General features: G+C 38.1%; 1 protein-coding gene across 20 annotated transcripts in view; it reads left to right on the forward strand.

Annotated features, from left to right (window-relative positions):
* Nucleotides 1-23610, forward strand: part of Hdac9 (histone deacetylase 9) — an 858974-nt gene that overhangs the window by 495187 nt on the left and 340177 nt on the right. For 16 of the 20 annotated variants that reach the window (XM_052185941.1, XM_052185944.1, XM_052185943.1 and 13 more), the window contains 3 exons: nt 6942-7073; nt 11044-11159; nt 20748-20870. In XM_052185941.1, coding sequence (XP_052041901.1) covers nt 6942-7073; nt 11044-11159; nt 20748-20870 — 371 coding nt within the window. The remainder of the gene's footprint in view (nt 1-6941; nt 7074-11043; nt 11160-20747; nt 20871-23610) is intronic. The other 4 variants (XM_052185952.1, XM_052185954.1, XM_052185957.1 and 1 more) reach the window with 1 other exon arrangement.

Here is a 23610-nt window from a genome sequence, read left to right on the forward strand (position 1 = left end):
TTGACTTAGAAAGGCAAAGCATGTTGAATTTCTACATAATTCTCTTCTAAAGAAAATTATCTCTTCTAAAAATAAATATCACATCACTGACTTCTTCAGTGTTTTACTGAGTTAAAATGGGACATGATAATGCTAACAGTTTACCATGAAATTAAGTGGTAAGAGAAGAAACACATCTACTATCTAACAGTTCTACATGTCAGAATGTGAAATTAGTCACACTGGGCTAACATCACACGTCAGCAGGGCTGTGCATCTATGTGGAATCTCCCAGTAGTCATCTTTTCCTGCATCTTCAAGCCTCTGAATGTTGACAACAGTCTCCGTTGTAGACTCCACCACCAAAGACAAAGTGACTAATTTTGCTTTTCTCAAGATATGTAATCTGATACACACTGGTTTTCTTTTATACCTGCGGAGAAAAATTGTGCAACAGCCATGGGTTCCCGTGAATCCAGGGGAATCTCCTAACAACCTTAAGTCCATCTTTGCCTTTAATTTACCCTTTACTATGAAGCATAACATTCAGGCAGGAATTGACACCCTTGGTTATCAAAGATTCATCCAACTGCCTTCCTACTGAATATGTAGATTCTCCTTGTTATTGTTATCCTTCATATAACACAGTATAACAGATGTCACTGCATCATTCACATTTTATAGCTAATCTAAGTTGTAGGCAAATCCTTGATTGTTTTATATGCTCAGCATGAACATCTGCCTATGTCAGATTTTTAAATCAAAAGCAAAGTAAATGCAAGTTCTTTTAAAAATATGTAAGTTCCTGGGACAGGACAAGAAATATATTATTATATGAATACAATCAGATACATTATATGATTCTCATTTTCATAATTTTGACATGCAAAACACAAAAGAAATATTTTATTAAAGTATGCTAATTGGTCTAGTCTTTAACATCCAAAACACATATGGTTTGCATAATCAGAAAAAAAGCAATAAATATTATATAATGAGCACTTCAAAAGATTCACCATAAATTATGTTAGTAAGGTTTACCAATTTTGAAAAGAAAAAAAAAAAGCTGACATTGTTAGCATATTTGCAATGAGAGAACAGAAAGACATTTGCTATAGAATTTCTTAAAGTGGAATTCTATAGAAAATGGCACTCACATATTACCCAAAGTGATATTTATTTATTTATATGTAAGTTCAGAGTCAACTTCCTTAAAATGATTTTTAAAGAATTTTATATATGAATTTCATATTTTAAGTGGCTATAATTAGAAATAATATCATACTGTAGAAACTCTGATGCAAAACATTAAAAATGCATAGTATACCAGCCAAGAGAGTTACAAGTTGTAATGCTCTTATTGCATAGACTGGATACCACTTTGAAGGATTCATGTTTGTCTAATTATATACCTTTTAATTAAGTGATTTGCATTTGCTTTTTCAATCACAGTCTTCTATGTAGCCTTAGGCTGTTCTCAAGCTCTTTTTCCTCTTTCTTGTGTCTCCCAAGCACTGGGAGTAGAAGATTGGGCCACCATGCCTAAGTATCTAATGTGTTTTTATTAATTAGGTTAGATTATCCTGGGTCTCTCCAGCGTCTTTCATGATGGTGGTATGTCTTGGTGAGTTGTTTATAGGACAAGAATAAGTGAGAAGGGTGAGTTGAGTGGGCGCCACCCCAGGAAGCACAATCTCCATACAGGACACAGATTGAACAGATTGGCCCCTTTCAAGTTACAGAGCACTAGAACCATCACTTCCTAAGACCGCGTATAGGTAAAGAACAGCAAGAAAAAAACTCCGAAAGGGAAACATGAGTATCTGAGCTGACAGATGCCCAATGTAACAGGGAAGGATGAATCATGTCACAAAAAGGTCCGAAGTTGGTACTGGAGGCTTGACTTTCTCCTGTGATCGTAGAGCTAAACATTCATGGCAGATGCACTAACTCCTTGAATTCCCAAACAAAGACTCATTAGCATAGCAAAATATTTAGTAATCTAGTGCTTATTCTTGATTAATAATCATCCTAATTAATATTTTGAAATCATTTTAGAAGTTATTTACATGAGTGATTTATTTCATTAATTTATTTATATACCCACTTTACATCCCAATAGCAGCCCCCTTTCCTCCTAGTACCCACCATACACAGATCCTGCCCCTATCTCCCCAGGCCCTTGACTGAGAATGGCAAGCCCACCACCCAGTATCACCCCCTACAGCACATCAAGTCACTGAAGGACTAGGCACATCCTCTCCCACTGAGGATGGGCAAGGTGGCCCAGTAAAGGCAACCAGATCTACAGACAGGCAACAGATTCAGAGTTAGCTCCCACTCCAGTTTTGGGGGCCTTAAAACTAAGCTTCACATCTGCTACATATGTGCAGAAGGCCTAGGTTCTGCCCGTGTTCACTCTTTGGTTGGTGGTTCAGTCTCTGGGAGCCCAAAGTCCATGATAGTTGACTCTGTTGATCTTCCTGTAGAGTCCCCATGCTCTTTAGGTTCCTCAACCCTTCCCCCCTACTCTTCTTCAAGATTCCCCAAGCTCCATCTAATGTTTACCTGTGGGTCTCTGCATCTGTTTCCATTGGCTGCTGGGTGGAGTTTCTCAGAGGACAGTTGCTAGGCTTCCTTCTGTAAGTATAACAGAGTCTCATAATTAGTTTTAGGGATTGGTTCTTGCTCATGTGATGGGTCTCAATTTGGGCCAACCATTGGTTGGCCATTTTCTCCTTCTCCACTCTGTCTTTGTCCCTGCAGGATACATTTGAAGTTGAAGGTTTGGTGGGTAGGTTTCTGTCTTATCCCTCAACTGGGAGTCCTGCCTGGTTACAGGAAGTGTCCATTTCAGGATTTTATTTTTTAACTCAGTGGCCCCTTTATTCTTATGATCATTCCTAATGGAGATCTTCTGCATTTTATGATGTGTTATACTGAATATCCATGACAAAATTATTAGGGTAAAGAACATTCATTACCTATGATTAAACATTAAGTGGACTGGGGAGAGATGAGTTGTCGAGAGGTATCTCAACAGATAAGAATGCTGACTGTTTTTCCAAAGGACCTAGATTCAATTCCCAGCATCTACTCGGTGGCACACAATCATTTAACATCCTAGTTCCTTCTTCTGATATCTATGGGCCTGTTACTTTGATATACAGATCAACATGCAGGCAAAATACCTATGTACACAAATAAAATAATATTTTAGTTTTTTAAACTTAACAAAGACAAAATGCACACAGTAGGTACTCATTCTCAAGAGTAAGTGATATATTACAGAAAAATAATGGATAGAATTTATACTATGAAAAAATCAAAGAAAATATGTGCTTAGTTACTAGTAAAAGTACTTTAAATAATAATGAATGTCTAGAAAAGAATTATTGCTTCTTTTGTTTTAATAGATAGTATATTAAGGTTGTGTCTACCAGTTGTAGGCATACAACCATCTTCCTACATTTTTACTTTATTAGTTCTTTTTTATTTAGTAGAATTTTCTTAGTCTTGCATGAGCCACAAGAGACATTCAAAAAGACCTCCTCAATCTTTTGCTGATACGTATGTCTGCTCTTTCATAGATGATTTAATACCTTGCTGAGATTAATCTACTCTCCCATGATTGGAATTAGCCCATGAAAGAGTTAGCATTGGAGTTCAATTTGGGCATTCCTGTGTCAGAAACCTACACCGTAGACATCTCTAGCCTTCAGCTGTTTGTACCATCATGAACATTGGTGTGAGGGCTGAGAACTGTCTGTCATTACATTCTCATCCTCACCACCTCCTCATATAAGTCTCTAGTGATTTAAAATCACTGAAATCTAGACAGAAGTTTCTGCTAGAACCATTCTATAGGGCCTTTCCTCAAAAACATTTAAATAGCAGACTTTTCAAATTTAAGTTTATGTTCCAGTTTTTAGTGTGTGTGTGTGTGTGTGTGTGAGTGAGTGAGAGAGAGAGAGAGAGAGAGAGAGAGAGAGAGAGAGAGAGTGAGAGTGTATGTGTTGTGTGTGTGTGTGTAGATAGATATAGACAGACATAGGCACAGGTACAGACATAGGTACAGACACAGACATACATATGACCATCAAAAAAAAGTTGGCTAGGATTACTTCAAACATAAATATCAGTAGTATTTGCACAATTACTCCGGGGCAAATTCTGAAGTCTCAGAAACAGTGGAATCCATGTTTCCAGAGGCTCTGGGAAACAGAGGAGAATGCGTTAATGGCTGAAAAGTCACAGCACAGTAGCAGAGATATTGGTTGGTGTTCTGATACATGAACAATGATAATAATTAACAGTGTTGTATCATGCAATTCAAAATAACTGTAAGAGAGGATTTTGAATGTTCTCACCCCAGAGAAATCATATGTTTGAGATAAAGGACAACTGGATCTTTTTGAGTTGATCAATACTCAACATAGAAAAGGTCAAAATCATTATATTCTACCCTGTAAATAGACGTGGTTATATCCTGTTAAAAGACTTAGATAAGAATATTAATAGATTAAAAACATTTAAGAAATAATTTCCAAGGATAAATAATCAAGACTCCCTCTTAGCACTCCTCAATCGTTGATCATTTCCCTTTATTGCTCAACCTTTTCACATTCTCTTTGATCATCTCCTGCAGTTTTTATTGTCTGTTTTATTCATCCCATGGTGGTATAGTTACTGACAGCTCTCACTGACTGATATGACTGACATTTTGGCCTAGATAATTCCTTGTCATTGAGGGAACCCTCAACTTGTGGGATGACTGAAAGTACCATGACTTCTACATGTTAATGCTATTATCATCTTCCCGTAGGATGACCAGTGATGTCTCGAACATTGTCCAATATCTCTAGAGAAATATCTTCTCTGATTTAGAAGCATCCAATGGCTTATCTTGAATGAGGCATTATTCCATCCAAATCTTTATTAATTTCAACTTATAAAGCACTCTATTAATTAGAGGCAAGTCATTGATGCCAAGAAAGTGATGGATGGGTGGATGGATGGATGGATAGATGGATGGATGGATGGATGGATGGATGGATGGATGGATGGGTAAGAAAAATGGAGAAAAACTACAGAACTTACTTCATTGCTGGTTGCCAATGCTGTTCACATGGAAGTAAACAGGGCTAACTGGATGTGGAGGCACACAGCAGATGGCAAGAGCAAGAGGCTGTCCACGTGACTGAAGCTGAAGGACCAACTGATTCTTCAGTTCTAAAGTCATGGATCACTGACATTCAGGGAGGAAGAGAAGGCAGGATGTACAAGGCTAAGGCCACCAGTAAGCATCCCATGTCTCCCATCCACTGCCTCATGGAGTGATAAGTCAGTGGTTTTGTTCCTTCTGGCCAGCCAAGTTTTAATGTTTAATCCATTAGGCTTCACTGAAAGTTTTGAGTAGATCTCAGTTGGAGAAAAATCTCAGGTTTTTGGTTTTTTGTTTATTTTTTCTGAATAGGTCATAGGCAAGACAGATACCATGTCATTATAATAAAGATTGGAGAGTCACAGTCCTTTGTTTCCATATTGTTAATACTTTCCGTCACAATATCAAATACTCAACACAAAAATAAAGAGCTTGCATTATATTTATATCTGAGAAATGTGGCAGTTTTCAGTTTAAGTTGATAACTGTAGGGAAGAGAACAAGAGAAACACAGACATTTGATGTGTTTGTCTTACAGTGGGGTGTGATCTGAGATCTACTGCTATTCTTCTTTAAAAGGAAAGATTTCATTGATGAGAAACTCCAGGATCACTGTGTCTAGCCATTGGCACTTTACAAAAGTTCTCTTGTAATATGTATGAGGTTCCTCTGTGAGGCAAAGAGGAGTAGCTGTCCTGTTGAGGATAGGTCTGTGAGCCTGGATACAACCATGGCCTCCTCCCTTCAAGCCCTCTACCTTGGACAAGTTACTGACCCTCAGCAGTTTGACTTCCTTATCAATACTATATTACTGATAGAGTTTATATCATATGCATGTTTTATGTGTAAGCAAGCTAGTATTGAGAAAATGCATAGGATAGTGTTGTAACATAGAAAACATGATAAAATGTTTGTTTTCATCAGAAACAGCCTTATGATCACACCACCAGCCTCAACAACACAGACAACAGAATTCTAGTACACAAAGATGGCTTTCAGTGCTTCCGTTCTTTAAACATAATTATTTAAAAATATAATAAACCCTTAACATTTAGATTCACCTTTTGGAATAATTAGTCAAAGAAATAGTACCATACACATAGGTCAGGGGAGTTGGTATTTTTAAGCAGACACCCTAACTGCAAGCGTTCACTCCCAGCTTGGTCAGGTTCCCTTCTTCCTGGCTGGATTCTGAGGACATGGGAGGAGTTACTCAGAGGGATGCCGGTTCTTGTGTTATCCTGTTCAGTGTGTTTTCCCAGAGTTTTAGGTTAGAAGCTACTGACAAAGAAATATTTCAGGAGTCAGAATTAGACATAAATTATGCTCTGTGGAGGTGTCTTCTTGTTACCAGGAGTCAGGTCAGTCTCCAACCTCACATTAAGTTACTGTTTTAGTGGTTATTGAATTTCAGTCTTGAGAGAATTAGGGGGCCAGCCAATGAAGTGTAATAAATCTTACTCAGACCTACCCTTAATTAGTGATTCAACCTCCCATTAACAATCATGGTTGTGCTAGATAAAAGTTAAGTAGAAAAGTTATTCTTGCTTCTATTTCACATTTATGTTAAGAGAAGGACAACAATTTACTTTGTAAAATGATTCCTGTACTGGTCTGTTTGCTTAATTTAGAGTTACCACCTTATTCATATGCTTGGGTTTTTCATTTGAGAATAGTAGACTGGGAGAAGATTGGCATTACTTTTTTATTTTTATTTAATTTTTTTAACATTTAGACCCAGGAGCATTTGGCTCTTTATTTTTTAATTTTTATCTATTTTCTTTGTCTCAATCCCCAGCCTCAGAGCCCAACTTGAAGGTGCGGTCCAGGTTAAAACAGAAAGTGGCAGAGAGGAGAAGCAGCCCCTTACTCAGGCGGAAAGACGGAAACCTTGTCACTTCATTCAAGAAGCGAGTGTTTGAGGTGGCAGGTAATTCAGGAGTGGGTAGTCACACGCTGGCACTTGCTGGTCATAGGATATTTTTGGTAAAGTTTAGAATCAAAATACTCCTGCATCTTGAGAAGTATTTCCTGAAAGGCAGTTTATTTGAAAACACACAAATAGTTTCGATAGTAAGCTTTGCTCTGTATCTGCCAGCTCTATGATGCAGGAAATGAAACCGGGGGCGGGGGGTTGAACAGCGTGGCACAGCCGAGCAACACCAAAGCCTGCCCTGCTCTTTTTAGAAGCAAGCAGTCTGTTTGGGAAATGCCAACTAATAGACTATAGTTTTTAATGAAATCTGATCAGAAATGAGCAGGGGTGGGGGATCAAGAGGAGCACACCCTCCTCCCCTTCCCCAGACATGGACGTAGGAAATACATCTGGGAAAATTAAACTATGTGGAACAGCAAAACCTCGACTTTTCAACAAATTTACAGAACTCATAAATGACTTTATGTGTTTACTAGTGACCTGGGACTCATGACAGGCGGGGGAAATGCTGCTTTTTTATGAAGGGGGAAAGGCTGCCGTTTTCACTAGTCTCAAATGGAAGAGTTCATATTTTTTTAGCTGCCTGGTTAGTTGTGGGGGGAACATGTTAGGAAATTCAACCTGATGTCTTACAAACCCCTTTGTCCCATTTGTACCTGTTCTGAAATTAGAGAAGTACCTAAGAATACAAGAACCCAAATGGCTAGCCACAAAAATCCTGGCTCCTGCTTACTTAAGGATGCAGGAACCCGAAAGGCTAACAGAGGTAAATCCTGACTACTGTTTCCTGGTTACTTGGTGCAATAGCTCAGACGCAGATGTTTTGATCAGGCACAGAGGAAATAGGCCATGGTCTGAAGCTATGTTCTGTTTTGGAAGGAAGTTCTAAGGTAGGCAGTTGGTGTTGGTTCTCCCAGATCAGATCTCACTCCTTGTGTTTTTTTCTTTTTAGATCGTGGGTGTCCTGCCTCTCTTTTAGCCAGAACAAGTTTAGAGAGGAGAATCAAGAGAATAGTCTAAAAGAGGTGAAATAACTTGGATGCAAATGGTAGGGCAGCTTAAAAATTGACAGATTATTTCCATTTGAAAACAAAGACCTCAGTCTCCTCTCTAACCAAAATGGACTGGTATTGTTATGTGAACAAAAGGATTAGTGATTATGTTTTGAAAACTCCTTGAGAGATGTAAAATGTTGAAGAAACAAACAATATTTATTTTTAATATCTGTATTACTGCAAGTTTATAGTAACCAAGTCCTAAGTTTGGAATTACAGATTTTTCTTCTTAATTTATGCAATTGCAATCCATCCCTTCTAGTCTCAGGAAGTTGGTGAGGCATGGCTTCTGTGCTCACTACTTGAACACATGCCCAGCTTGTAGACCACCATTACAATGCTTTAATAAGTGTTCAGTTTGTTACTTTTTATTCTAAACTAGACTTTTCCACTGGGTCTAGCTGTCTTTGGGGGATCTGAACTTCAGCACACAGGTGTTGTCACCTGATCCCTTCCTATGGCTTCGCATCTAATCTGAAGAACTCTGTTTTAATAGCGAAAGTTTTTAGTAACCTGTTGGAGATGACCACAGTGCCCTCATAGTTATGGTGTCATTTCTGCTAGTCTCTTCTCTGCCTTTTTCTCTTTCCCCTTTACAGGAGGAAGTGTCCTCTCTCTCTCCTTTGCCCCCTCTTCACAGTTGACTTGTAAAAACAAATTATCATTTCGCACGTTTTCAAACTCAAGCATTTTCTTCCCTTTTTTCTCCAAACGTTTCCCTCTCTTAAAATGTTATGCCCTGACCACCTGTGCCTACTGTGATTCCCCCTCTGTCTCCTCTGCCTTTCCTTGCTTCCATTATTCTTCAAGTCCGGTTCCAAGCTCACTCCTTCTCCTGGGCTCTCCCAGTTTATCCCCAAAGAGCCTCTGGGCAGTCAGGCTCTCCCGTGGTGTGGTTGCTAGGCTGTTCAGTGGTTGCTAGGCAGAAATCACACAGGTTTCTACACAGCAAAACAGCTCTTTTTTAACATCACATAAAGTAAGATAATCTAAAATGGCCAAGACAGAAGAATATTTAAGAATATACTGTTTTTAAACGTATGGAAATGAAATATTAGTGAGAAATCACCACCGTCCTGGCTTCAGCCTTGCCTCACAGCTGTAAAATTCAGGGGCAGAAGTACTTGCAAGAAACAGGGAAAGGGGATAACATTTGAAATGTAAATAAATAAAATAGCTAATTTAAAAAAAACAACAAAACTACAACAAAAAAAATAACAACTTTACCCACAATAAATATTAAAATGTCTTTAAAAGAACAATATTTAAAGTGCATTTGAAAAAGGAAAATAAGCTGTGTGGCTGTGGCATGAATATAATGAAATGCACCCACTAGGGAAGCAGAGAGAGGAGAGTCAGTAGGGTCAGCCTGGGCTGGATGGTGTGACCCTGTTTCAGTATATGTATGAATGTATGTACATATGTATGTATGTATGTATGTATGTATGTATATGTATATATATATGTATATTGTGTCTACAATATATACACATATATATCTATGTGTGTAAAAAGTATATATACTTTCATATTATATAAAAGAAGAATCACTATAAAAGGCAAAGTTAAAAATGACCAAATTAATCAAAACATATGGATAGAAAGGCAGTGAAAATAAGGAGCATAACCCTGTATGATACCAAAATTTTGTTCAAACACCATACTAGGCAGATATTAGGACCAGAATCCAATTACCAACTTGCCAGTCTTCTAATCGCACCATATGTTAGAGTAACACAATAGCAATATTTAGAATGGAAAGAAGGAAGTCAAAAGTTGTTTTGATGGAAGTCAGGGAAAAACCAAGAGCTCCTGCAGCATGGGACAGGGGCAGGCGGTGTGAAGCCCTGCTGAGTTTCCAGGTGGAATTAGAGAAGCGAGGTCCAGGGGTGTGAAGCAGCTGAGGCTTTGAAGGATGCAGGTAACATTATCATAGCATCTAAAGAAAATGTGCAGTCGAGACTGAGGACCCTGCCCTGGGTCTCTGCAGAGCGTGGAGCAGTTCCACTGAGCAGAGCAGACCAGGGTTAACACAGTGTAGATGATGCACTTAGAAAACACTCCAAGTGACTGTAGAGTGTGGGAAGGACCAAGCCATGGATAATTTCCCAGGGTTCAATACAATGACTTCTGCAGATACATCTCTAGGAACTGGGATTTTCAATTTTTAATTGGATGTTTTATTAAATAGACCACTTTATATGTTGAGGTCTGCATGGATTTTGTAACTAAAGATTAGCAAGTAAATAGTACTATTGATCTCAAACTTTGCCTCAAGGAATTTGCTTTTAATTTGTATTTAAATATTTACACTACTAAATTTGACACCTTTTCATCTTCTAGAAATTCACTGGGGTAAAATTAAAGTCAACTGACATGTTACAAGGCTATCAATGCAGTAGTAGAGAATTTTAGTTTCTATTTCTTTTTCTTCAAGCAATTTGGTTGGCATATGCTATGATACGATGTATTCTTAGTATATCAAATAAAAAGCAATGTATGGATCATCATCGGGATGGTTTCCCTGAGAATCTCTTGTGTTAACAACTTGCTTTTACACTATATGCAAATTTATTATCTCAATCACTGTATACTTTCATAATATCTTGAGAACAACTAAAGGACTATCTCTCTTTTCTCCTTTTCTCATCAATGGTTTCTGTGACTTTTAGACTCGTATCTTTAATAGAAAGTGTTAATGTTAACTGGTACTTCAATAGTAATTGAAAACAAAGGAGGGAAAGAAACTGAAAACTTTAGAAACGTTCCTTTCCTCCATTCTTTCTGTATAGTGCTTGCCATTGACACAGCAGTAAAATCAATCACACCAAGTGCCAGGTAGTGTAGCCAGTGGAGTTCGCCTTTGCATGCTGTTCATGAATGCATGTGTCTTTTACCATGTTTTTCAGAATCCTCAGTCAGTAGCAGCTCTCCAGGGTCAGGTCCCAGTTCACCAAACAATGGGCCTGCTGGGAATGTTACCGAAAACGAGGCTTCAGTTCTGCCTCCCACGCCTCTCCCCGAGGTAAGATCCCACTTCATCCATGTCTGAAAAGAGTTTCTGTGTCACAAAGTGGTATATCTGAGTCCAGGCTTCCAAATTTTCACACATTATAAATCTATAAACAGAGCCCAAGAATTTCCGGTTATGAACAAATATTAGTTGTCTTTTGTACTGTTTCATATTGGTGATAGAGTTTTATATGTGGGTTTGAATATACTTGATTATATTTACAGGTGATTTCATAATCATCCATGTTGGAAGTATACTGAAATGCAAATCAGAATTAATATGTTCATAGCTATGCTAACTCTGTGCTGCCCAATGATATAGATTTGTAGCCCTGCCTGGGTACCAGTTTTTCTGATCGGTGTAGACCCATAAATAAGCCCACCAAATCCATGTTATGCCTCTCACAATAACTACTAATGAAAGAGATTTTATTCATTTGACATAAAGTATAATAGAAAGACAACTGATGTCTGTATTATGATCGAGGGAACTAGAATGCCACTGAGTGAGCATTTATTTAGTATTTACTTCGTGATGGTCATTCTACCTGGGGATATACATATAAGGATAAATAAAACTGTGAACGCCATTAGGGAAACTGACTTAATGTAGAAGATTGCTTTAAAATATCATCATTTGTTGTAATCAATGACACAATACTAAGAAGAAAGTGAGTATCAGCATGAGTCGTGTGGTTTCTGTGTGGACTGCAGGAAGGTAGCCAAATTAATGGAGCTATTTTGATCCGACTGGCCATACACCAAAGGCCTAAAGTTGTTCTGTCTACGCATCATGCCGCCTCCTCCCTATGCATCCTGTGCAGGGAGAGGCGCTGCGATGATGTCTCCTACATGACTGTTACTTGCTTCTCCCTTTGTATTCTAGAGCCTTCGTCCTTTGAGGCCAAGTGGCATTGGTCAAATCAGTCATTTATTGGGTTACAGCAGCTTCCTTGCCATAGCATTATCCACATTGTGCCAAGACACTTCTACCTATGTGGGAGTCACTTTACTGTCTCCTGACATAAGCCCCTGATGTTAGAGTCACCTTTACTGACAGAAATGTCCTTCACCACTCTGTCAGTGCATACATCTCACATGCACACACAAACACACATGCACACACATAAAATTACTAGATTTTACAAAATCATTAGGTGAAATATAAGCAGTGGAAATGGATGCTTTAAAGGCCTCACATTCTTGACTTTGACCTCTGGTTTCTCACGAACTCAAAAACCCTCAAGAAAGTTTAAAAAAATAAAGGCCATGGCTGAGCAAGGAGAATGCTCCAAAACCCTCCAGCCTCTCCCCCACACAATGCTGGGACTCAAAGGACAAAGTTCTATGGCGAGCGTCTCACCTCGCTCTGACAGTGGCAGATTTTCTGTCTGAAAAGTAGTTAACTCTGAGTGAGTCTGGGAGCATTCCAGCAGACATCGCATGGCCTTGTACAGCCTTTTGACTTAAAGCATCCACATCTGTGCAGTCCCCAGGTGCCTGCTCGGAGCAGATGTGAGACATACCCAAGGAGGACATCATCTTCCAGAGTCTAAACCTTCTATTCTATTTGCAAGAGAACATTAGTTATAAAGGTCCAGGGTCCTGCTTCTGAGCACCTCTGAGCTACTTCAAGGCTAACATCCAGAGCTCTGTACTAATCTCTAAGACCCTCATAGTTTCCTGCTTCATACTATCTTGCAACTTGCTAACTTTTTTATTATACCCTCCAAAATATGATGCAAGATAGACTAGTCTATGAATACTTATGATCACACATGTACGTAGGACTTTCAGGGGCTGAGATTACATTCCCCATATTGAGTGATTTTCTATATTCTGTAGCTCTTTAATTAATTTCCAAGAAAAAAAAAACAATTTGGTCATGAATAGTAAGTTATTAACGTGAATCACACTAACCACAAAGACACTGATTGATAGGTTCTGATCAGCCCTAGGGCTGTTTGTACCCTCGATAAATGACAGCATATGGTACTACATTTGACAGCATGGATAATTCTAAGATGCAGTGTGGTAACTCGGCTGTGGGTCCTTAGCTGCTTTCTAACATTTTATTAGATTCAGAAAGAGTTAAAATATCTGTCTGGGCATCTTTAGTGAAGGAGTGAGGACAGCATGTGGGATTTGATCACAGTTCAGGTGGGAGGACAAAGAGTGGGGTTTGAGAGTTGCTATGTTACTAAATGTATTTATTCACTGTTCAGTTGTTAATAATAATAATAATAATAATAATAATAATAGTACAACCCAGGAAGAAGTGTTGGTGAAAACAAAATGGCGAAATGGAAGGTTTTTCCTCTTCTGGCACATTGTGACCTACTACATTTTCAATATTGTCTAGTTTTAAACATGTATGTGTATATATGTGTGTATAGCTGTATACATGCATAGCTACAGCCAAAATGGAGTGTTTAAATCAAGACATTTTACTTATTTTATTTCTAAACCTTTTATGTATACAAATTAGGCTTGGATCTCCTTGCTTTTCAGCTAGCTATTGAGCATACCCTGTCACTGCAAATCTCTCCTTCCACCCCCACCAGTCAAAAAAGAAAAACAAAACAAAACAGAAGGAAATGTGATTTAATGGAGTTTAAAGGGTAGAGGGATTTCTCCAGGTCAGTAGCAGGACATCCACTTCCAGTGCTCACAAGGCTAGTTCAAAAGCAAGCGGCGACTTTCCTCATAATGAATTAACTGTGTGCCTGAACTGTGGTCCAAAAGGCCAGGTGGGCAGACCTTTCTGCACCGATGGGTAGCCTCTCTATGGCCCAGAACCAAAAATACAGCCCTGATGGCTAACATGTGTTTTCTGCTGTATTACATTCACAGAGCTCTGTCCTGTAATTCAGTCTGGATAGGTAAGGAGGCAGACTGTCAACAAATTAGCATCCTAGCTGTGACACATTACCACCCAGAGAAAGTGGACACAGCCAAGTGTGCAATCACTTAGAATTTGCTCTGTGGTTTTTTTGAATAGTTACTCTGTAAGATTGATAATAGAATGTGATTTCATAGCAGCAGAAATTTATTGATCAAAATTACAGTATTTGATGCTAAAATGCTCAAGTATGTAATTCTCCATTTACAGAATATCCTGCTTTGATGAAATTACACACATAGGTTTTCATCTTAATGGAATAAATGTCTCAAGTTCATAATCTACCAGGGAATCAGAGCGAGCTAAGACCAGTCTGTCCAATATTCTGATAACCTGTATCAATAGGAAGAAAAGGAAAACAGAGTTGAGTGTGTCTCTTAGTGGTGCAGTCTTTATGTAGCACACAAAAGGTCCTGACCAATCTCATCACCAACTTAAATGCAGCAGGGTGTAAATGACTCTGTGCTATGCCTATAAGTAGAGAATAATAACACCTAATTCTTCAGCCCACATATAAACAAATGGGAATCTAGTTGCATTTGCTGCCTAGGAGACTGGAAAAGGCACACCTAAATTTCTTAAGCCCTTAGATGAAGTGATTTTGTTTTCTATCCTATAAGTCACAAGTCCCACCCAATGTAGATGAGACAGAGGCAGGAATGAATGAGGATGTACTCTGGATTAAAACTTAGCATGCACAGTAGAGTGGATATGTAAGTAATCTGTCTGAGGATGGGGTGCAAGCATTGCTGTGTAACTAACCACTTGGTCAAGTTGCCAAACTTTATTAATTCTCAGATTCCTGATCGATTAAGAGGTAGCAATACCGGTTCCTGCCACTTTCTAGTCAGTGTTTGCAAGGCAGGAGGTACATTCTGAAATGAGAAAGGAGTCCATTTTGCTATTGTCATCAGCACGGACTCTTCATAGGGAAAACTCATTAAGTTGTTTGTCTCTGGGCCAGCAGCTCTCTCGTGAGAATGAGTCTCCATCTGCTCTGACCACTTCTGTTCCGCTCCTCCTATTTTTTACATATGCTCAGTCCCAGCATCCAGACTGTTGGAGCTACTTGCTTTATTCCTTTGTAAACTTGGTTGGGAACTAAAACCTCAAGCATCTCTGCTCTCAGCTCCCATCGGAGATGTCTATAGCCATCTAGTTGCTTGGATCATTAATACTGTGGGCCTGCGGGTTCAAATATGCTTCCGTGCATATTAGCACCATGAGTCCAGATCCAGTAGATTTACTTGATAGCTGACTTAACAGTAGCCAAGCTGCTGCTTTGGTTCCGTTTAAATATTACTAGCTGACTCTGCTGTTATGCTTTAAAATGATTTTTTCAGGCAAGAGCAAATTATTTAAGAAAAGAAAAAAATGATTCTAATAATAAGGGTGAAGTGTTCTAAAATCACCGGAAATGACATTTGTATTGCGCCAGCCCCGTAGCTCATCTGCCTGCTGTTTGTGATAGTCATTATGACATTTGCTATGCCATCTCCATGTCTACATGGGTACCTCAGAGTACCTTTTCCCCCACTTGGAAAAAAAAAAGCCATGATGGCACAATAGTTACAGGAGCCAACACTGCAAAATGAGATCTTTTAGAAAATGTAAATACAGAGTTAGCAAGTCAGTTCCCAGGGCTTTTAGCAGCTCAACAGTCCTTGCTGTTTTTCCAGAGGACCCAAGATTAGTTTCCTGCACCCACGCTGGATGGTGCACAACCAGTCGTTACTCCAGCTCCAGGGTCCTGACACATTCTTCTGGCTTCCGCAAGCACCCATAGAGATGTGCACATATGCACACACATACACCTAAATAAAATTAAGATTCTACCTATCCAGTTCTCCGCCCCCTCTAAATGGGTAACCACATTCCAGGGCAAGCCTCATTCATGCCTGTGTGTGACTGGACAACACAACAAAAGGCTCCATGTTTTCTCTGTGGGCTCTTTGTTGATTTTGTTTTGGTTTAGCTTGTTTTGATTTTTTGTTTTTATTTCCATTCTTATTTTAATTTTTGGTGCTTTCTTTTCAGAGAGAATAAAAAGAGAAGAGAGGATAAGAGAATCTGAACTTAGCGGGGATGTAAAGAGGTTGGAAGAGTTAAGGAGGATTTAGGGAAGCAGAAGAATGTAGTCTATAAAAATGACTGTTATTATCTTGCTGATTTTGGTCTAATATTACATAGTAATATGATCTCCAGCATAAAGTAAAAAATTAAAACTTTAGAAGTTTTACTTTTTGAAAATAATTCAATTTTATTATGTGGAGCTTTTATTTTTTCTGAAAGAAGCATAGAAAAGAAATATAATCTTGAAAAGTATTGCTAAATCAATATACAAATATTAAGCCATTGTTTTTTAAATAGTCTACAATTTGAAGTTCAAGTCACCTGACCTAAGTATGTCTTCCTGTAGGCCATCCTGATAGATGTGGATGCTACCTCAAAACATAGTTAGGGTTCTGTCTTAGACTGAAGGCACTATTTTCTAGGAAAGGTAGGTGTCTGTCTGTATCCACAGCCCAAGAATAGAAGAGCTCAGATGAGAATTGTGAATAATAAATATTTATTTTACTAGTCTAAATATCTCATGTAAGGTCTATATTCTTTTCTTTTTTCCAGTTCTCTGGCCTATTGTAGACAATTTTGAACAATGAGTAAACTGAACATTCTATGTTCACTTTTTCTATAAGCTTATTGAAAGTAGGTAGATCTTTACATATGTGTGTTCAAGCTACGGAGTCAGTAAGAGAGACAGTCATTGAATTGCTCACCTCCACTCCCTATCACCTTCTTTTACTCTCTCTCTCTCTTTGTCCATTTCTCTTCCCCTTCTGCCTTTCTTGTCTCCAGGGCAGTCATGCTTTCTGGGGTTTTGCTATACTTAATGTGTAGTTTTTGTCCTGTGAGCATGCGTGGTTGAAGGTGAATTTTAGAGAATTTGAGTGGTACGCTGTCATTTGCCTTAGTCTGTTTCTTACTTTTATTCACTAGCCATGTGTTTGAGATCCAGCAATAGCTTACAAATGCTTTTAATCACTTTAAACTCCATGGTGCCTGCCGCACTATTTTATCTGCCCATCCCCGTTTCTCAGCAAGAAATGCTAAGAGTGTATCCACGCCATTCTGACCACTTCTGAGAGACATTCTGGAAGCTCTCATTTCAGTCAAGGCTTCTGCAGTTCCATACTATGTGCTTAGTTGTGGTTTATATTTTGAATTGTTGGCCAGAATAACTGTACTTGTCTAGGACATCCCTTTGGCTTCCTTCATCCAGAACATTGGCAATGGCCAGTTTTCTAACTTTTGTTAGTCCTCACCTTTGGAGAGATTTGATGCCTTTTGTTTAAACCAGTATCTTCTTAATGTCAATGGCTGAATGAATATCTCCTCTGGCAGGCAAATATTTTTCAGTCAACATATACTTTATTCATCTGTAAGAAATACTTCCAATTAACAATATCATGAAAAAAAAAGGAAGTTAAATACAGTTTTGAAAGATCTTACTAAAATGTGAACATCTCCCCTACCTCAGTTCTAGGTTCATCCTGTATGTTCCTGATGAGTTGCTAGTTACCCATGAAAGCCTAAATTCACATAGGCATCTCTGTGCCATTCAAAAGCTTTAGTTTTGATATAATAATAGTGGTTACAACAGCCCATTGATGCTTGTTCACCGCTCTCTTAGCAACTGATGAGCATGCGTGGTTGAAGGTTTAGACTTCGTTGCCTGCCCAGCACCTAACAACATTACCCAATACTGATGAGCTAAGCATTAATGGTGACATAAAGGTTATATGATAGCCTTTCATTGAATGCATCTAGTCCATTTGCCTACAGAATTACGTTTCCACTTGTGGAGATGTGTTATGTTGAAGTCATCTTTCCAATGTTCTAAACTGTGATATGTTGACATCTCAGCAATAGAGCACCAAGGATGGCCCCAAGCTCTTTCAAGACCACCTTCTGGAAAAGTTCTGTTTTCCTGCAGATCCCTGTGAGCTTTTCACAGTGCTGAGGTGGCGGAGCTTATCAGCCTAGGAGAGCACAGGTTCCTGTCTACGTGAATGGCTCTGCACACGCTGCACTTAGCAATAGAGAATACACTTTGACATTTTATTAAGATACATGGACCCACAACAGATAGACTTCTCCTACAGAGAACCTGTGGGGACAACTGTGCTCAAAATGACAATCTGAAAGGAAATGACTGTCTCGTTCTGTGAGTTATGGTCCTAAGCACTGAAAACCTCCGCAGACTCTCTGCCTGTTTCTTTACGTAAGTTGAGAGCAATAAGTCGTGCCCAAGGGTCATATGATTAGTGTCTGTGAGAAGACCAACCATAGGCATGGGGGCGGAGAGTATGTCTTGGATTCCAGGTAATGTTAGGGAATGTCTCGTGTGGTTTGTAGAGCCTCCGGTCTGTAAGATCTGTAAGGTCTGTCTTCTTAATGGGCTCTACTTTCTCCCCTCTCTTCTCTTCATGAACCCTAGATTACTCAGACACAACATGAATCTTAATTGTTTCTACTGTCTCCATTCCTCAGGGGGCAGCTGTAGGGTAGGATGCATGCGGAGATGACCCTGCTGGTCCCACTGGGAGTCTCCATGCCTCATGTTCTTTCCTCAGTCTCCTGATCTGAACTATGGTCATGAGGCAGTTGGGAAGAATTAGTAATGCTAACCTCCAGGGCATTGATAGACACTTGAAATTAATATGCCACCATGAAAGATGGAGGCACAAGAATTTTATATTAAAGTTCTAGAGCCTGCCATCCCAGAAAGGAATATCAACAAATCCCTTCATGTCAGACAAAGTCTGCGTGAGCAGCCTGCCAGCTGCTTCCACCACATCTGAGGAAGAACTCAGTTTCCTTCAAGTGTGTTCTCTTCATGTATGGGGTGGGTAGAAGGGTATTTAAAAAAGTTATTTCAGTTACACACACACACACACACACACACACACACACACAAGAAACAAACAAAAAGCAAAAAACCTTGTATCTGAGCCTGTGTCATTCTCCTGTCGTGACTCCTGTCAAGCCACTGCTGTGGGAATCATTCATAACTTTGAATGGTTAATTCTCAATTAAAGTTCCGACTTTTTTTCTATTCTATGAATACATATGAATAGGCTATTCCTTTATTTTAAACTAGTATTGGCTGCCAGTAACCTAATAAAACAATTTCGCTTGCTTGTATCTTTTGCGGTTCATGCATATACTATATACTAAAACTGACTTCAAAGCCAACTGTGTAAACAAAATAGCTGCTTGCTATTTTACTTTGAGCAGATATTTGACTATTACTGATAGCTCCTAAAATAAAATTATAATCTCATACATTATAATTTAAAAATCTTTCCCAGTAATTTTCATGCTTTGGGGTTTTTAGACAGCTTCAGTTTTGCCATATGAACGCAATGGAGCATTAATAGATCAACATCACACATGATTTTCATGCATGAATAGCTGACGTGTTCTTTTAAGGCGAAACACAGCCTGAAGTAGAGATTCTCCATGCTGCAATAGGAAAACTCCACGTTGAGCTTCTCCTTGTATTATGTTAAGGCTGAGGCTCATCTCCAAACAGCTGAATGATTGAGATAACGTTTTGGAATAACATCCTGTGTTTTGGTGGCACGGCACTCTTCGGTGACATTCCAAAGCTGCATTGCAGTAGCACATGATATTTTCCCTTGTTAATTGATATCCCAGGTTTGTCCTGAGGAAAATCTACAACTCCTCCAAACATGCTTGACAAGTTATTATATTTACTTTAGTCAAAGCCCGTGTGTGCAATATCTCTCTTGGAGGTGGTCTATTATTGGAGTCCCATATGCTTTTTGTTTGGGAAGAAAGCAGTCACTGTGTTATACTGTAACATGGAGTATTCTTTTTCAGGATGTTGTACCCTGGGGAACAATATCAGGCCAGAGTTCCCTAGTCTAATAAGACCTTTGTAACTCTTATTGTATAAAAGTTCTGGGAGGGGAGCAAGAGTTAAACAGAAGATGTAAGTCAAGCAACCACAGTAAGCCACATGTACGAACACATTTCTCTTAGTGTTGGATTAAAAAGGTGTTTGTTTAAAAAAGCACTGAGATGCCAAAACATAGAGTATATTTTAGTGTAAATGCATATTATTCTGGAATAGAGATCTCGTAAAAAATTAAATTTAGGTTTGAAAGTATATGTTGTAAAATAACACCATCCATAGATTATTAATACTTTTATATTAAAATGTGATTAATCTAGAAGCCTTATATACTGTTGCTTAATCTCCTGTGAGTTTCCTCCCAGTAAATGAAATAAAACTATAGTCAAAGCTATGACTATTTGATAAACTTATTCTTCTTCCTTTTTGGATGAGAAAGTTTATAAATACTCATCAGTCGCTGAGAACTGTGATTCTTGTAGTTTCCGAATAAATGAAAAACATGAAAATATCCATATTTTCAAAGGAATTTCCAGGATAAACATAGAAATGCTGTTAGATAATTTTTTAGATCTCTGATAATATATTTCACTTGAATTCTATACTATAAAGCTTCAATATAGAAACAAACAGTAAGTGCTTAATGTTTTCCTTCATTGTGATCATGTAGAGACTGCTTTATGAGATCTGAACGTTTACTAAGAAAACTGATAACTTTGTGATGTTTTGAGATTTTCCTTCTCTCATTTTCTTAACAGCAACTGGTTCCACAACAGCGCATTCTAATTCATGAAGATTCCATGAACCTGCTAAGTCTCTATACCTCCCCTTCCCTGCCCAATATCACTCTGGGACTTCCAGCAGTGCCGTCCCCACTCAATGTGAGTCATGCACCCCTCAGCCTAAACCAGGACAAGCAACATCTTGTCCACGAACTCACTTCTATTACTTACAGATGTAGACTTGAGACCTTGCTAGGAAGAGCATCCCAAGCATGTTTTGCTGTTTTCAGCTTTGATCAAAGGCATTCAAAGTACAGAGTGGCTTCATGAGATCATATACAAATAATTTACTTGGCTAATGACTGCTAACATAAAAACATTTAGTAGTTTTCACATGTATAATTTTAGTGGCTCCAATATCCTCCCTGTGAAGGAGAGATCGTGGTCCTCATTTTTACAGAAGAGGAAGCTAATCCTAGGAGTTTGAAATCCCAAGAATACTTATACTGAGTGGCAGACCTGAGCATACCCCAAGGTAGAGCTTAGAGGTTCAGCCTGTGACATATAGCAGAACGTGTTTATAGAAATGGTTTTGTGAGGGACTTTATTTAGGGAATTCACTCATCCTGTAGTGAAGAATACCTAACTCAAAAGGCTCCCCAAGCACAACATTTTACTATTCCCAGGAGCCTTCAATAGAATTATTTAGTTTAAAAAATCTTGGCAGCTGAAATAGGATCTTTAGGAGGAGTAATTGTCCTAGTATAAAGGAAGACAAAAATAATAATTTCATATACATTCTCTAAAATAATATATATTTTACTTGTTACAAAATATTAATCAGCTTTACACAGGATAATTCATCACAGATGTTAGTAAATTAAACCATCCATCCATAGAAGTCAGATGCTAGACACTGTGGAGGTAAAGGCTGTTCCCACCCCTGCCACCAGTGTCAGCACTGATGTCAAGCCTTCTTCTAAGTGCAGACTCACATATATCTTTGAGACAGATAATTTTATTAGATCTAAAATTTTATTACATCTGGATTATTAATAGAATATAATGTCATCTTTCTATGATCATATACCATATGTGAAGAGAAGGCAGACTTAAAATGTGACCTCTATAAGATTTACAAAAGAAAAGCATGAAAATCCTAAATCAATTACACTCTTGAAATTTTAAAGATTTGTAAACAGTTGATTTTAATGAAATGAAAAATGGAAGTAGAATTGAAGCCATAAATAAGATGCGGGGGAGGGGTGGTGTCTTCAAATCCTCACTTATGAAAATTGTATTTTTATTCCTCTGTCATTTATTTTAATTGTATATAAATGCCCAACCCCTGCACTTTTATGAGACAACAGCTGGCATTTGGATGCCACCATTTTTGGTGGTCTCACCCACCACATCTTGCTAGCTCACACATGCACTACTTTTAATGTTGTCAAAGAAATTCATTCCCCAAAGGACCATACTAAAGCCAGAACGTTTTATGTTTCAATGGCAATACTATTTGGTGCCATTGGATGAATAAACCAGTGTGGTTTGGATTAGTTTCATTTTTCTTTGCTTCCATTTTGGTGTGGATAAGGCCTTCACAGTTAATTTCTCAAGCTTACCATTGGCCAGCAGAAAGAACTCTAATATCCCCTTCCCCCAATGCAGAGCAGAAGATTTTAAGGAAAAAAAAAGACTGGGCCAGGCATCACTTATATATTAAGCATTGGATTGACCCAGTCTGTGACTCAGACAAACCATTTACCTCTCTGTCCTTCAATTTCTCCATCACTGAAAATTGTTTTGCCTCCCTGGTGCACAGCAATTTTGAAAGATGAAACATAAGTTTTGAAAAGAAACATGCCACATAATTTTGAGGCATTAGACTCCTGCTTTTGTAATACCAAAATGACCACCATTCATTAAATTTTTTGAATAGGATAATTCATTATTGCTCTTGATGATGTAATTATTATGGCATCATTACTGTGTTACCAGACCTTTCAAGTTCTTAATAACACTTTTATTTGATATCTGATTTCACTTGCAGTTTACTTTATTATACAAAAGTATCTGGGTTGTCATTTTTAATATTCAGAGATGTAGGGATCTGTTATGAATTAATAGAAAATACATATTTAAATCAAATTCCTGTCTATTTGTACCAGCTTTCACCGAGTGAGAGAATTTTATCTAAAACTTAAGTATTTGAAACGTGTAGCTCTGGGAAAATTAGAGGTGTGGTAAGAATGTATATTTTGTGCTTTTCTTAAAATTCTAGAATTATAGACTGCCTTATCTTCATCTATGTGATAGCCTTTAGTTGAATAAATTTTAACTTTCCAACTTATGTTATACTCATATAGTGTCTTTTAAAGTATGTTAGAAGTAATCTTCCCAGTTAAAATCCTGACATTTATTTTGACTTTTTGTTAAGTTGATGTATCATAATTGCATGTATTTATAGTTTGCAACATGATATTTTGATCTGTATATTGAAATGAGCTAATATAATCTATGTATGCATTTACTTCCCATCCTTTGGTAAGAAGACTTAGTTACTTCCTAAGACAATTTTTTACTATATTTCATTATTTATAAAACTATTACCACTAGGATATCCAACAAAACATTTAAACTTGTTCTTCCTGCGTAGCTAAAATTTTGTTTACTCTCATTTTTAGTATTTAACACTATTTTTCCTTATGCCCAGTGCATTTATACTCTATTGCATTGTTAAACAATTGCTAAATTGTTTCCAGTGCCTCAACTGTATCTGTTAATTCTTGTAGTGTAAAAGATATAGTATTATCTCTTTTCCTCAGTATACACTGAGAACAAGAAACTTACATAATGACTAGAGTCCTAGCATTGACAGGAGTAAGGAGGACTACCA

This window comes from Apodemus sylvaticus, chromosome 6, assembly GCF_947179515.1.
Source record: "Apodemus sylvaticus chromosome 6, mApoSyl1.1, whole genome shotgun sequence".
In the NCBI taxonomy this organism is placed as follows: domain Eukaryota; kingdom Metazoa; phylum Chordata; class Mammalia; order Rodentia; family Muridae; genus Apodemus; species Apodemus sylvaticus.